The sequence below is a fragment of the Panicum virgatum genome, chromosome 6K, assembly GCF_016808335.1.
Source record: "Panicum virgatum strain AP13 chromosome 6K, P.virgatum_v5, whole genome shotgun sequence".
NCBI classification, from domain to species: Eukaryota; Viridiplantae; Streptophyta; class Magnoliopsida; order Poales; family Poaceae; genus Panicum; species Panicum virgatum.
Genome location: NC_053141.1, coordinates 44,499,778 through 44,513,197, shown reverse-complemented (window position 1 = coordinate 44,513,197; position 13,420 = coordinate 44,499,778). Strand labels below are relative to the sequence as shown.

General features: G+C 46.2%; 1 protein-coding gene, 1 long non-coding RNA gene and 2 pseudogenes across 2 annotated transcripts; all 4 read left to right on the top strand.

Moving 5' to 3' along the window:
- The first annotated feature begins 65 nt into the window (after positions 1 to 65).
- Positions 66 to 2,177, top strand: LOC120712910. Its single transcript, XR_005691088.1, has 3 exons — positions 66 to 400; positions 613 to 1,099; positions 1,833 to 2,177. It is a non-coding gene; the product is annotated as an uncharacterized LOC120712910 (long non-coding RNA).
- Positions 2,178 to 5,326: 3,149 nt separating this feature from the next.
- Positions 5,327 to 6,532, top strand: LOC120712909 (annotated as a pseudogene).
- Positions 6,533 to 7,724: 1,192 nt separating this feature from the next.
- LOC120713541 lies at positions 7,725 to 8,325 on the top strand (annotated as a pseudogene).
- A 620-nt stretch (positions 8,326 to 8,945) lies between these two features.
- On the top strand, positions 8,946 to 11,164 carry LOC120712907 (BTB/POZ and MATH domain-containing protein 1-like). Its single transcript, XM_039998838.1, has 2 exons — positions 8,946 to 9,125; positions 9,531 to 11,164. The coding sequence occupies exon 2, from the start codon at positions 9,560 to 9,562 to the stop codon at positions 10,568 to 10,570; it is 1,011 nt and encodes a 336-aa protein (XP_039854772.1). The 5' UTR covers positions 8,946 to 9,125; positions 9,531 to 9,559; the 3' UTR covers positions 10,571 to 11,164.
- Positions 11,165 to 13,420: the final 2,256 nt, after the last annotated feature.

Below are 13,420 nucleotides of genomic sequence, written 5' to 3'. Positions count from 1 at the left end.
AAATGAAATCTATCCCAAGTACGAGGCCCATGTTTCCTTTTTTTTTTACCATCACTCCTTCAGATACTTGGGCCGACCATCGAGCGCCGCGCCGAGACAACCCTAGCGTGCGGGGAGCGACGCGAGGGCCGGCGGAAGAGGCGGCGGTCGGGGAAGGCAATGCGTGCGGCGGAAACGAGGAGGAACCCTCGTCCCGTCGCAGCATTGGCTGCCGCGACCTAGTCCAGGAGCGAGGTCTCCCTCTCCGGTGCGAGCGGAGGTGTCGAGGGCGGAGGTCGGAGCAAGCTGCGGGCGCGCGACCGGAGGACCTAAGCCGGGAGCGGGGGCAGAGGAGCCACCGGCGGACCTCATCTCTGGTGCCACCACGGGCAGGCTCCAGTTCAGTCTCTGGTGTTAGGCAGTGTGTGCCCCTCTTTCCTTCGGATTACTGTAGCTCAACTGCTTAGGAACTTATCTAGTCTTTGTATTGGTCTCAAATGGTTCAAATGTCCATTAGAAAATAGGTGTATAATATAGGTGTATAATGGAAACAGCACACTTTCTTTGATAATTTATGGTTAAATTTGGCTGCTAATTTGTTTGGTTGAGATCGTTTACTTGCCAATTATGCAGTGGGCAAGCGATGTCGCAGTGCAAGGCTGGAGCGGCGGACCATTGATTCCGCCTTCCAGGAATTCAGAGTAGACTACGAGCAAACCAAGCATTTTGCTACTGGCAGGGCGGTCACCTCCGATGCATTTTCTGTTGGCGGGTACATCTGGAGAGTACACTTCTATCCACATGGGTTCAGTGAGGAATGCAAGGATTCCATCTCTCCCATATTTGAGTTGATGAGCAAAGCAGATGTCAATGTTATCACAGAGGCCTTCATAACTGTCAAGGACGGTCACCCATGGTCCGTGTCAAGACAGGAGAGGTGTTGAACTGTTCCAAGGGGACAATTTTGACTTGGGCGGCTGGGGTCAATGGGTTTCACGGGCTACTCTGGAGAAATATTACCTAATAGATGGTCTCGTCACTTTTGTATGTGCCATCATGGTTGTTCGTGATCGTGACAGCTCTGTTCCTGTGCCAGCTTTGGACGTCGGAAAACATTTTGGTACGCTCCTTTCTGATATAGATGTATTCTTTTTGTTTCCAATCTGAATTGGTGCTACATTGACATAACGTGTATTAGAAAGTGTACGGGTTAGAGCACACACATCCATTGATGCTAAGGAGAATTCTTGGGAGAGAGAAATGGGTTAGCATCAGTGCTGACGGTTGTAGACATGATGCTAAGCTAGAGCGCGTTAATGCTAAGTTTTGCTAATGATGTTAACTATATTTCAGTAAAAATTAATTATTTTAAATCACCTTAGCACCTATAAAGGGTATACTATAAACTAGATATAGTTAACTGAGATGATGATAGATACCCTTAGGACCTAAATCAGGGGATAACATATGCACATTGCTTTTAGAAACTGTCAACTGTTAAAAACCTGCATTGTTAATCCCAATAAGAACAGCATAGATATAGTTGAGTTCTGAGTGCAATATGATAAGCAGCAAACCGTGGAAATCAAAGGATGAAGATTAGAGGTTCATCAAAAAGGAAGCTAGTGGGGAAATGGAAGTCTAGAGGAAGAGGAATAATACGGATGGACGGGAAAGAAGGATATCTGCTTCATAGTATTATGTTTGGTGTCATTTGTGTTAACCAATCGCACTGCTCAGGACACAGGCCCACCTCCAATGCAAACTGACACTGATTTTGTGATGTTTCATTGTTAAAAATGATTACCGTTGTTTTTTGGTTGAGACTCAATTTGGTTGCCAATTTTATGCAGTGAGTGAGCAACCCCTATGGTCTAGGCTGGAGGGGCGGACCATTGATTCAGCTTTCCATGAATCCAGAGTAGACTACAAGCAATCCAAGCACCTTGGCATTGGCAAGGCCATCTACTCTGATGCCTTCTCCGCAGACAGTTATATGTGGAGGGTACATGTGGGCAGAACCACTTTGAATTACACCAGTTAGAGTGCATTGAACATCGCAACACGCCTTTACCGGCATAATCCTTGGTCTGTCGGGTAAATCCCGATGAAACCACTGAATATCCGATCGTAACCACAAGTATACATCCCGCACGAAGACGAGTTAGAGATACAATATTTCACAATATTTTACATCACATAGATAAGAGGTATAATTTACATCAAAGTTTTTGAGGCTGGAAAGCTAAAGTTCTAGCCTATACAAGTTTATTCAAAGGAAGAAACCGAGATAAAAGTAAGCTCTTCTTACTTCAGAAGTTCTGCAGCAGAAAAGTAAAACACGACTATATACAAACGTCGTAGGGGTGACATCATGATAAGCCCGATCATGACATCATTCATCCAAACCATAGTTGGTAGATGGTTCCCATTCCATAGACCAACCAGCAGGTATAGCACTAAGCCAAGTCATACTAGTGTTGGGTTCATCAGAAGACATTCCTAAAAAATATTGTCAAAAATAAGTCTGAGTATACTAATACTTAGCAAGATTGACCTGTCTAAGGGTATAACATAGCCCTTTAGCTAGACATGCAAAGCTTTTAAAGGCTCTGTGGTTTCTTTTGTTGAAAAGCAACAAATAGTAGATCTTTAATTTCAAGTTTTAGCTTCCAGATTCTAGGTGAATTAACCATTCTAGTTAAGTAGATCTATACAAGCATGGTAGAGAAATTATTTGCATTCAACAGAATTTAGTATCATAAATGTTCCACTTCTTACTCTATGTGGCAAAGGGGTCAAGCAGTCTCAATATCCGCGAGAAACGGACGATTATGAATCGAATTTCTAACCTTGCAAGGATGAACCTAACACACACGCTTGGAGCACTGACGAGTCACTCCCAAGCAACCGTTTACTTCTCATTCGGGTTCATGGATCAAGGCCACTCTCCCCGACTACAGAGAACCGCTCTTCTCTGCACCTGTAGTTGTTGCGCAACATAATATAACTTCCTATCTCTACGAGAGAGTGGGGGTGTATGTCCATTTGCCGGGCCGATCAGCTACTAGGCTTGCCGCGTACTATATTTACGGCATGTGGCTAGTACTTTCAAATGCTTAACCACCGCTACCACACACTGCGACCTTATCAAGTTCATCAACATAGACGGACTTCAACAAATCCGTCTATGATCCTTATAATGATTGCAAAAAAGTAAACAATCAACTCCTATAAAGCTCGCGAGTGACAGTTTTTACCGGTCCTATTAGCAAAGCATCTATTCGGACTTAGTTCTAGTGTTTAATCAATAGGTATTTAGGTTTATGCATCTAGGTTTTCAATCAACTCCAAAAACTTAAATGCACAAGTAAATAATAACGATAAGTTGCATAATTTGAAATAATATGATGATGCTCCGGGGCTTGCCTGTCGAGGTGTCTATGGGGTCAGTAGACTGGGGTTCTTCCGAATCGGGGTTCGGAGCTTCAGTTATGTTAACAGCGTTAACTTGAGCTTCAGAGAAATTCCTGTCAGGATTCTGGATGAGCTCGTACGTTCCGTCGGCTAATGACATTGTTTCTATATGTAATGCAATAATTAGGAATTAGTGAAGTGCTTGAGTATAGCTTTCCTTCACTATAAAATTAAAATTCAATAAAGTAAACATTTAAGATTAAACATAAAAGTTATACTTTACTGGGCAATTGTTTATAGAGTAAAAGTGAGCAAATAAATTCCATAAATTAGCATGGAAAATGGGTTTTTATTTCCACACAACAATAACAAAAAGAATTTTTAAAAGAAAACCTAAAGAACATAAGTAAAACATTAAAAGAAAATTTTTAAAAGTATAAGCTAGGGCTTGGTAAAGGTTTTACAAAAGTTTATAAGGAGCTAGATGTACTATATATAGCACATGGCTCAAAGATCACAAGGAAAATAATTTTGGAACATAGGATATAAGTAAAAAGGGCATTAAAAGAATCCTATTTTTTTGAATTAGCTATACAAGAGAACAACTCAAAGTCATAGCATAAAACTATAGAGCTGAAAACAAGGAACACAACAAAATTAATTTCACATTTTTCTGATTTTTCAACTAATTACTACGAATTTTGTAAGTTCACTGTTTAAAATATAAAAGGGTTAAACAGTTTTACAGAAAAGACCCTAGGAAGAAAAGGATTAAAGCAATTGGGTCCTTGACCCATGGCCGGCGGTAGGGGAGGGGATGGCCGGCCGATTCCGGCGGCGTGGGTCGCCGGCGGCGAGGGGTGAGTGGTGAGGGAGCACTAGTGGCTCAAAGACCTGGTGGAGGGGTCGGGGTGGTCTGGGGTGGTCGTGAACGACTCGTCGGCGGCAAAGCAGAGGGCGGCGGCGATGGCACTCGTCGGCGGCGGGTTCTGGTGCGGAAAGAGCGGCGAGAGGGTGTGGATGGGTTTCACAGGTTCAAGGTAAAGCTTGCTAGGGGGTTGGGATGAGTGGAGCGGGTCCAAAGCGGCGGATCCACGGCGGTGGGGCTCGTCAGAGTAAAAGATAGGGAGCGCCGGTGAGGGATGCCGGAGTTGGAGATGGACGGGCTATTTATAGCCCGAAGGGGAGGAGATGAGCATGAGAGAGCGTTCTGGAAAAGATAGGTGCATCAAGGGGTTGAATCCGGCGGCGGCGAGGTAGAACCACGGCGGGCCGGCGAGGCGGCGTGGGGGAGCGGCGTGGCGCACATGCTGGGAGCCAGCGGAGGCGGCGGTGCGGCGACAGAGGGTAATGCGCGACACATGGAGGCGGTGGAGGTGCCAAACAGGAGCGGGGGCGGCTTCCCGCAGCAGGAAAACGACGGCGGCGGCGGGAGCAGAGCTCCGGTGAAGCTGGAGGAGGAAGAAGGGGATTGGGGACCATTTTGCAAATTGTGAAAAGTTCAGGGGTCTAACTATAAACTAAAATTTCCCACTGATCTAGGGCTCAAATGAAAAAGTACCCAAAATGAAAGTTGTTCAGTTTTTCATGATCTACAACTTTCATGTTTTGCAAATTTTGAAATATTTTAAAAAGTTTGAAAGAACTTGAATTAATAAAAGAAAACACTTTTTGATTGCAAAATTCAACAAATTTGGGACTTATTTGCAATAAAGCTGCCAAAGTAATGATTACTAGCATATTTGCAAGAAGGCCCTTCAAAAAGTTGAATTTGCTCTCTAAGCCAAAACTTTTTGCAAAAAGGGGCTAGTAATTTCTCATAATTACACATATGCCCCTAATTTGCTTTGAAATTTTTTTAACTACCAAATAAGGATAAACACATAAAATGCACACATTATCCTCTGTTCTATTATAGTAGACACCTGAGGTGTCACAGTACACTACTATCCTCATGGGTGCACAAATCCAGACCTGTTAATGCCATTTGTGAGGCCTTCATGATGGACAAGAATGGTCAGCCATGTCCCTATTCTGCAGTTAGGACTGATGTTGTACCGTTCATAGACCTAGGGGTCAGTGATAAATGTGGAGGTGGCTGGCCTAGGTTCATTTTACGGGCTGATCTGGAGAAGTATTACCTGACAGGGGGATACATCACGTTTGTATGTGCTATAATGGTTGTTCATGACAGACCCATTCCTGTGCCACCTTTAAACATCAAGAAACATTTCAGCAGCCTGCTTGGTAGCACTGATGTTTCGTTCGTCATCAACGGTGAGACATTCCATGCACACAGAGCGGTGCTTGCTGCCCGTTCACCAGTGCTCGAAGCGCTAATGTCTTCCATTACCCTACATGACATCACCCCTGCAACGTTCAGAGTCATACTTCAATTTATGTACACTGATGCCTTGCCTGAAGATGATGAACTTGGGGACTCTCCCTCTGAGATGTTGCAGCAGCTACTAGCTGCGGCTGACCGGTACGAATTGGACCAGCTGAAGCTTATATGTGCGCAGAAATTGGGCGACAATGTGTCTGTTGATACAGTTGCTGCTACCTTAACATGTGCTGAAATGTACAACTGTCCAGAGTTGACAAGTGCATTGACTTCGCGATGGAGGGGAATTTCAAGAAGGCCATGCTAACAAAGGATTTTGTGCAGTTGGGTCAGAAGTTTCCTTCCATCATTGACGAGCTGCGAGAGAGGGTTGGGTTATGATGCAGTGCAGGTCCAAACATGGCTGATATTTTGGTACTGGTATCTCAGATCAGTTGATATTTTGGTGTCCAAGCATAGTGATACTTTGACATTGCCTTGTAGTAGTATCCAACTAATTAAGTTGCTGCCAGGTGATAATCTTGGTGTCTTGGAGGATTAGCAGATGGCAGTAAGCGAAGAAAGGCAGATGTTGTCATGCAGATCAGGTGCATAACTATGGAGGTGAGGTGGAGGATATTGCTAGTCTGTCACAGATCGGGCAGAATGCTATTGATATTTTGCTCACTTGGTAGCCTCGTTGTGTTTTCGTTTCTCTGTTCTTTCTGGCCATGTCACTGCGAACTGCCGAACTGTAGTCTGGACCTCTGAGGCTGGGCTGCGCTCAACCTTTTCAGATTTTTACTTTTTCTATGCTACTGCAAACTGCCTAACTTTGTAATCTGAAGTCTGAACACCACGGGAGCTCTCTGACCTTCTTAAGCATGTTGGAACTGCTTGTACTATCCTACCACAATTCTGCACCATTTCTTAAAATTCGCTTGGTAACTGAAATTAACGGCGACTTGGATTGAGTACATGATGTGCTTCACCCGTTCTTAAGTAGCATTATTTTGGGGGTGGGGGGAGGTATTATTCTTTCATTCAGTACCTAGTGCCGTTTCTTTTCTTTAGTATCTGCAGAAACCGTCGCAGTCTTCATTATGCTCTTGTTTTTAGGGCGCCTGCATTTTTTTTTTGACATTTCTCGTCTTTATGCTCGAGACTTAAGATTCCGCATTGAAAACAAAGGGCCCGGTAGGCCTTCTTGAATTAACGTGTTGCTGACATGCAGGCCCGCTTTGTATGCGAAGCGAGTGCTGGTAGAAGAGGTCAGAGCGTGCGCGCATCTCGTCTCCGATCTCCACCACCAGGGGGCAAGCGTCGCTTCCATCTCCGGCGTGTCAAGCAGTGAGTGGCCCTATCTATTTCGATTACTATTGCCCAACCGCATAGGGATTGGCTTTGAATCGGTCTGAATTCTCAGATTTTTTAGATTAAGAACTGAATTCTTAGATGCATATATCTATCAAATGTGTATTGGCAAGTATCGAAATTGCCGGGTTCTTTGTGATCTATTGTTAAATTTGACTGCTAATTAAATTTGTTTGGCTTAGAGAGACTCAATTTGCTTGCCGATCATGCAGTGGCCAAGCGAAGTCGCACGCCACGGCTGGAGCGGCGGGTCATCGATTCCGCTTTCCATGAGTTCAGGGTAGACCACGAGCAGACCAAGCACCTCGCCGTCGGCACGCCCGTCTCCTCCGACGCCTTCCCCGCCGGCGGTTACATGTGGAGGGTAAACTACTTCCCGCAAGGGTTCAGGGAGGCAGACAAGGGCTACGTCTCCATCTTCTTCGAGCTCTTGAGCAAAGCCGCAAGCGTCGTCAGCGCCATCTGCCTGGTGGCCTTCGTGAAGGGCAAGGATGGCCATCTGTGGTCGTCGTACCTTGCAGACACGTCGGGTGTTCGTCAACTGTTCCCAGGGCCCGGCATGTCCGGCTGGTCCGCGTTCGTTTCCCAGCCTGATCTGGAGGAACACTGCCTGACGGAGGGGCACGTCACTTTCGTCTGCGCCGTCATGGTCGCCCGTGAAAGCTCCATTCCCGTGCCGGCTTCGGACATGGGGAAGCATTTCGGGGCCATGCTGGAGACCATGGACGGGGCGGATGTCTCGTTCACCGTTGGCAACGAGACGTTCCGTGCCCACCGAGCAGTTCTTGCTGCCCGAGCTCAGGCTCCTCGGCTCTATGGCCGAGGCCACCATGCCGGACATCACCCTCCATGACATTGCCCCTGCCACATTCAGGGTCATGCTCCGGTTCATGTACACCGATGCCTTGCCTGCGGACAGCGAGCTTGGGGACTCGCCATCTGAGACGATGAAGAATCTGCTAGCTGCGGCTGACCGGTATGCATTGGAGCGGCTGAAGCTTCTCTGTGCGCAGAAATTGTGGGAAGCTGTGTCTGCTGATACGGTTGCTTCTACCTTAGCCTTCGCTGAAACGTACAGCTGCCCGGAGTTGAAGAACAAGTGCATTGGCTTCTTTGCAACGGGGGGGGGGGGGGATTTCAAGAAAGCCGTGTTAACCAAGGGTTTCGTTCAGTTGGTGCAGCAGTTCCCTTCAATTGTTGATGAGCTGCGGGAGAGGATTGGTGGTTCGTGAAGAATCTCCATGTGTACAGTTCAGGCGTCTAACAAGCATGGCTGGGCATGGTGTTCAGATGTTTTTATGTATAATCCCCAAGCTTTTAAAATTGTCTTCTTGTAGTATTTACCTTTGTTGTCGCCGAGTGCTACAGATAATTAGTGAGGCAAGGTTGGAGGATATTGTGCTGTTTACTAGTTCTAATTTTATATGCTACTGCAAACTTCCTAATAATTAGTGAGATATTGTATTGTACACCGTTTCATCTGAGCTTCTACTGTTTAATTCGTCTTCAGGAGAGCGGCATCGATTGCTTTCATCAGTAATAATTTTTGGTTTCTGTGTTGTTTGATTCAGTTTCGGACCTACAGTATTTTATGGCAGAGCTCCTCTCCCATTTGCTGTTGGTAAATATTCAAATATATCAAAATATGTTCTCATGCTCATTTCACACAATCGAGATTCGAGAGAAAATACTATAAAAAAGATTCGAGAGAAAATAGAGGGCAGCCCAGGCCCAAATCGTACCTCGTCTCGTGGGCTGGGCATGAGGGAGAGACACTCTGGGCCTCGCCAGAGAGGGGTTGGGGTTTTTCAGTTTGCTCAAGAGTCCAAGGACTCAAGTCCTCCTCCTGCTCTTCCTCAAAAAAAAAAAAAGTCCTCTTGTTGCTGCTAGTTGCCGCCGCACCCGCGCGAAACGAACCCTAGGGAGCGGCGAGGAGGCGGTCACCCACCGGAGGCAAGCACGCGCAACGAATTCGCGCGGAGGTATCGGCCCATCGTACGCTTTCTCCACCACCTCCGACAGATCGACGACGGTGAGGATCAATCTTGCGCTCTGATCTTCTGCGGTTGTTGTTGCAGCATAAGGAATTGATTTAGCTTGCGTGTTAGGAACTGCTGGCAAGCGAGCCAAATCCAGAAGCTCATCAGCAAGTTTTAGGACATGCTAAATTTGTGATGTCTAGGGAACCGATCGCTTGCTCGATTAGTTGATGGTGCCGCCAATCACCTTGCCCAATCGGTTGTCCAACTCATTCTGAACTGAACACTAGAGCTCCCTGTCATTATTTATTTATTATTCCAAAATAATCTGTGGTAGCTAATTGCTTGCTAATTATTCAGTGATCCAAGTTAGTTATTTATTATAATTCGTTAGCGTCAACGTCAACAAGTTTTTAGGAAATGTCATATGCTATTACTGATTGCTAAATTACATGCAGATTATTCAGTTAGCAAGGGGAGACATCTGATGGGGCTAAAGGTGCAGGCCACTGCGTTGGGTTCCACATTAGTCGAGTTCAAAGTGGACTATCAGCACAGCAAGCACCTTAATATTGGTGAGGCAGTCCACTCTGAAATCATCTATGCCGGTGGGCACATGTGGAGAATGAACTGCTACCCTTCTGGGGTCAGGGAGCGAGACATGGGCGGACATGTCTCTTTATTCCTTGAGCTTCTTAACAAATCCTCAAGTGTTGAGGCCATCTTCGGGGCCTGGTTGAAAGGAAACGGCAGAGAGAATTACACCTCACCAAAAAAGACTCTAGCTTATGTATTCAATGAAGAGGAAGAAGAACTAGACGAACAAGGTTGGCATCAGTTCTGTTCGCGATTTGAAGTAGAGAATTATCATGTAACAGAGGGATACATCACGTTTGTATGCGCCATCATGGTGGTAGGTGGGAACTCTATTCCCGTGCCGCCTTCAGACCTTGGAGAACATCTTGAGAGGCTGCTGGATAGCACGGATGGGACGGATGTGTCATTCAACGTTGATGGTGAGACATTCGACGCACATCGAGCGGTGCTTGCTGCACGTTCACCAGTCTTCAATGTTGAGCTCCTCGGATCCATGGCTGAGGCTACAATGCCAGCCATCACCCTACATGACATCGCCCCAGCAGTTTTCAGAATCATGCTTCGGTTCATGTACACTGACACGTTGCCTGGAGATGATGAGCTCGGGAGCTCTCCCTTCGAGATGATGCAGCATCTACTAGCCGCGGCTGACCGGTATGCATTGGACCGGCTGAAACTCATGTGTGCACAGAGACTGTGGGACAAGGTGTCTGTCGATACCGTTGCTGCTACCTTAGCTTGTGCTGAGATGTACAGCTGCTCGGAGTTGAAGAGCAAGTGCATTGACTTCTTTGCAGCTGAGAAAAATTTCAAAAAGGCTGTTTTAACTGACAGTTTTCTGCAGCTGGGTCATAAATTCCCATCGATTATTGCTGACCTGCGAGAGAGGGTTGGGGCATGAATTTGCAACAGATCTATCTCCATGTATATAGTTCAGGCATTCAAGCATAACTCAGTATGGTACATTTGAATATTTTGGTGACTAGTATCTCATGGATTGTGAAGCAGCATAACTCAGTATGGTATTAGGATATTTTGGTGGCTGGGATCTCATGGATTGTGAAGCATATTGGAACTTCGAAACCGGATTCTGCAATCCTGGCTGTTTGGACTATTTTCCTTCCGAATCCAAATGATTCTGATTTTGTGTGGCAAGGTGAAGGATATTGTCAGACAGATCTGGTGCAAAGATACTGAGATTATGCATAAGTAGTAGCATGATTTTATTTTGGATTCTCTGCTCTATTGGTCTTTGAAGCTTCAAAGATGGGCTATGCTTGAAGCTTCAAAAATATTTTAACTTTTGCTATGCTACTATGACATACTAAGCTATATAGTTTTGACTCCATGTGCTGTCTGAACTTTCCAACCTGTTGGAAGTACCTACATTGCTGTATCGTATATTCTGCACTATTTGTCAAATTACATCTGTATTTCTACTGTCAAAGTCGGTTGGTACTGAAATCCGTGGTGCCATGACCGTAAGGCAGTGTTACACCATAAGTTTCTTCTTGTTTCTATATAACTGAATGACTGAATCACGCACTTGCTTAGGGGCAAGAACTTTCTGATTGCCTTCGCCACCAGTTCGTAAGATGAGAGCATTTTCTGAACTGCAGCACGGTACGTTGTGGCTCAGTTTCTCTCTATCGTTGCATTTGCATACAGCTTGGGTTTAAAAGAATATGCAAAGCTGGGGCTCTAAAGTCACCTGGCGATTGGAAAAGATACCAGACGGACATAGACTAGGACTAGCTGCTTGATTCTCACTGCCGTTAGTTTCGTTCATTTGGTCAGAGTCAGATGTGCATGTGCCGACCCATGCATGCGAAGAGAAAGTGCAAAGGCCTGGGTGCCTGGCGTTCAGTTACTCCGTCCCAAGCTTTTGCCGATTCAGGGAAAGAAAATTGAACTCTTGTTTTTCAGCAGGTAAAAGTGATCGTCTTTATCTCGAAACAGCCATACGAGCTGGCCCTGTAATTCAGAGCGCGGCGTTGCTGTTACTGCTACTCTGGTCCAGCATTGCAGGCTCAAAACCGCCTCAACTCCCAAGTGAACTCCGGAGCTACTTGGTCCCCTTGTTTTCACACTTCAACTTCAGATGCAGAGCCTTGCAACACAGTACTACCCTTTATAGTGCCATTATTCTTGTTAATAGATTTGTCAGAGGTAAAAGTTACTAAATACCTTTGACAAGTCTCTCCTTCAAAGCATGGAATTGGCTTAATTATCTCTTTCTTTACAGTGATTTCAAACAAATTTCTTGCCTCCAAATAGGGGGCTTCATATATATCTTGTGGAAGATAGATAAGTCATCTATTTTTTTTGACGGTCAGGGGGAGCATCCCCACCTGAATATACTGATAGGCTTTTTGCAAGCCAAAAAAACCAGTACATTAGTTACATTTTCAGAGATAGCATTTTTAAACTAGGGAAAGACCATAGTCACAGGATTTGGGGTCGATGCCTCGTCCCATGACCCGGGAACGCCGTTCCGATTCGAGGGTCGGGGTCAATGAGGGTCAGTGTCCCATTCAAGATTGGATCGCGTCCCGGTTTGAGAGGGGTCGCAGCCCCATTACTTGCAGATTTTATTGGGATAAAAAGGTTAAGGGTGTGGTTTTTGTTAGATAATGAGCCGAGTACGTGTACTATGGTCTAAATGTACTCTTTTTATATATTTTTTATATGCTTGTGCAGATTAGTTTCTTCATTAGTAGCACATATATAGTTTTTGTCTTTTTAAAGACGCTTGACCTGAAAATATCGACCCGGATGAATCAGGGTCACGTTCCACATAATAATTTATCGTTCCACAGCGGTATACCCCCTTTGTACCACAATTTTATAAAGTGACAACACTCGACCCTTGACCCCGTTCCTCGACCCGGTCGACCCAGGAACTTTGTGACTATGGGAAAGACAGCTTGCTCTGCTAGGGGTGTTACATTGAAGAAAACGTAGACCACCAGTCCTCCGCTAGAACCCAATCCACCACAGACCACCGTTGGCACCACAGCCGCGCGTCCTCTTTGCATACAGACCAGAACCGCGAGATGGAAGGCGGCACACCATTGAAAACGAAGTTGTTCCGTTGCTTCCATAGCTGCCAGCACACCAGGAGGATGTAGACAGAAGAATGTTTGTTTGGCAGCATTGCCGGACAAGGAACAGTCCATAGCCGAGCCACACTGCACCCTTCCGTGTTCACCCCAAGTGCAGACCAGATGTCAGCAACGGCGGGGCAGGTGAAGATGAGATGGTCGCAGGTTTCATCCGCTTGGTTGCATAGCTCACAGCGTGCGTCGTCGACGATGTTCTTTAGCAGGAGGTTCGTTTTGCACTGCACTCTTTCTTGAACAAGGAGCCAGGCGAAGAATTGAACCCGCGGTGGCGCGCGATTCTGCCAGACAAAGGTGGAGAAGGCACACAGATGGGCACTTGTCGTCTTCATAAGCATCTTGTATATGGGGTCGGCGCGCATCACGTTCTCCGGCCCGACGAGCGGCGAGGATCGTCGGTTGTCATCCTCCAAGAGCAGAACGTCTTCAAGGAGCAGGGAGAGTTTGGCAAGCTCCTCCCGTGCGCCGGCTGTCAGGCGCAGCATGAGGTGTTCCCGGACGCCGTCACGCAGCACGCGCGCCACCGAAACTTCCGTGCTAACGGCATGGCTGTGGAGTAGGGGGGACACCTCCTTCAGCCGCCCACAATTCAGCCACAGATCTTCCCAGAAACAGGTAGAGGTCCCGTC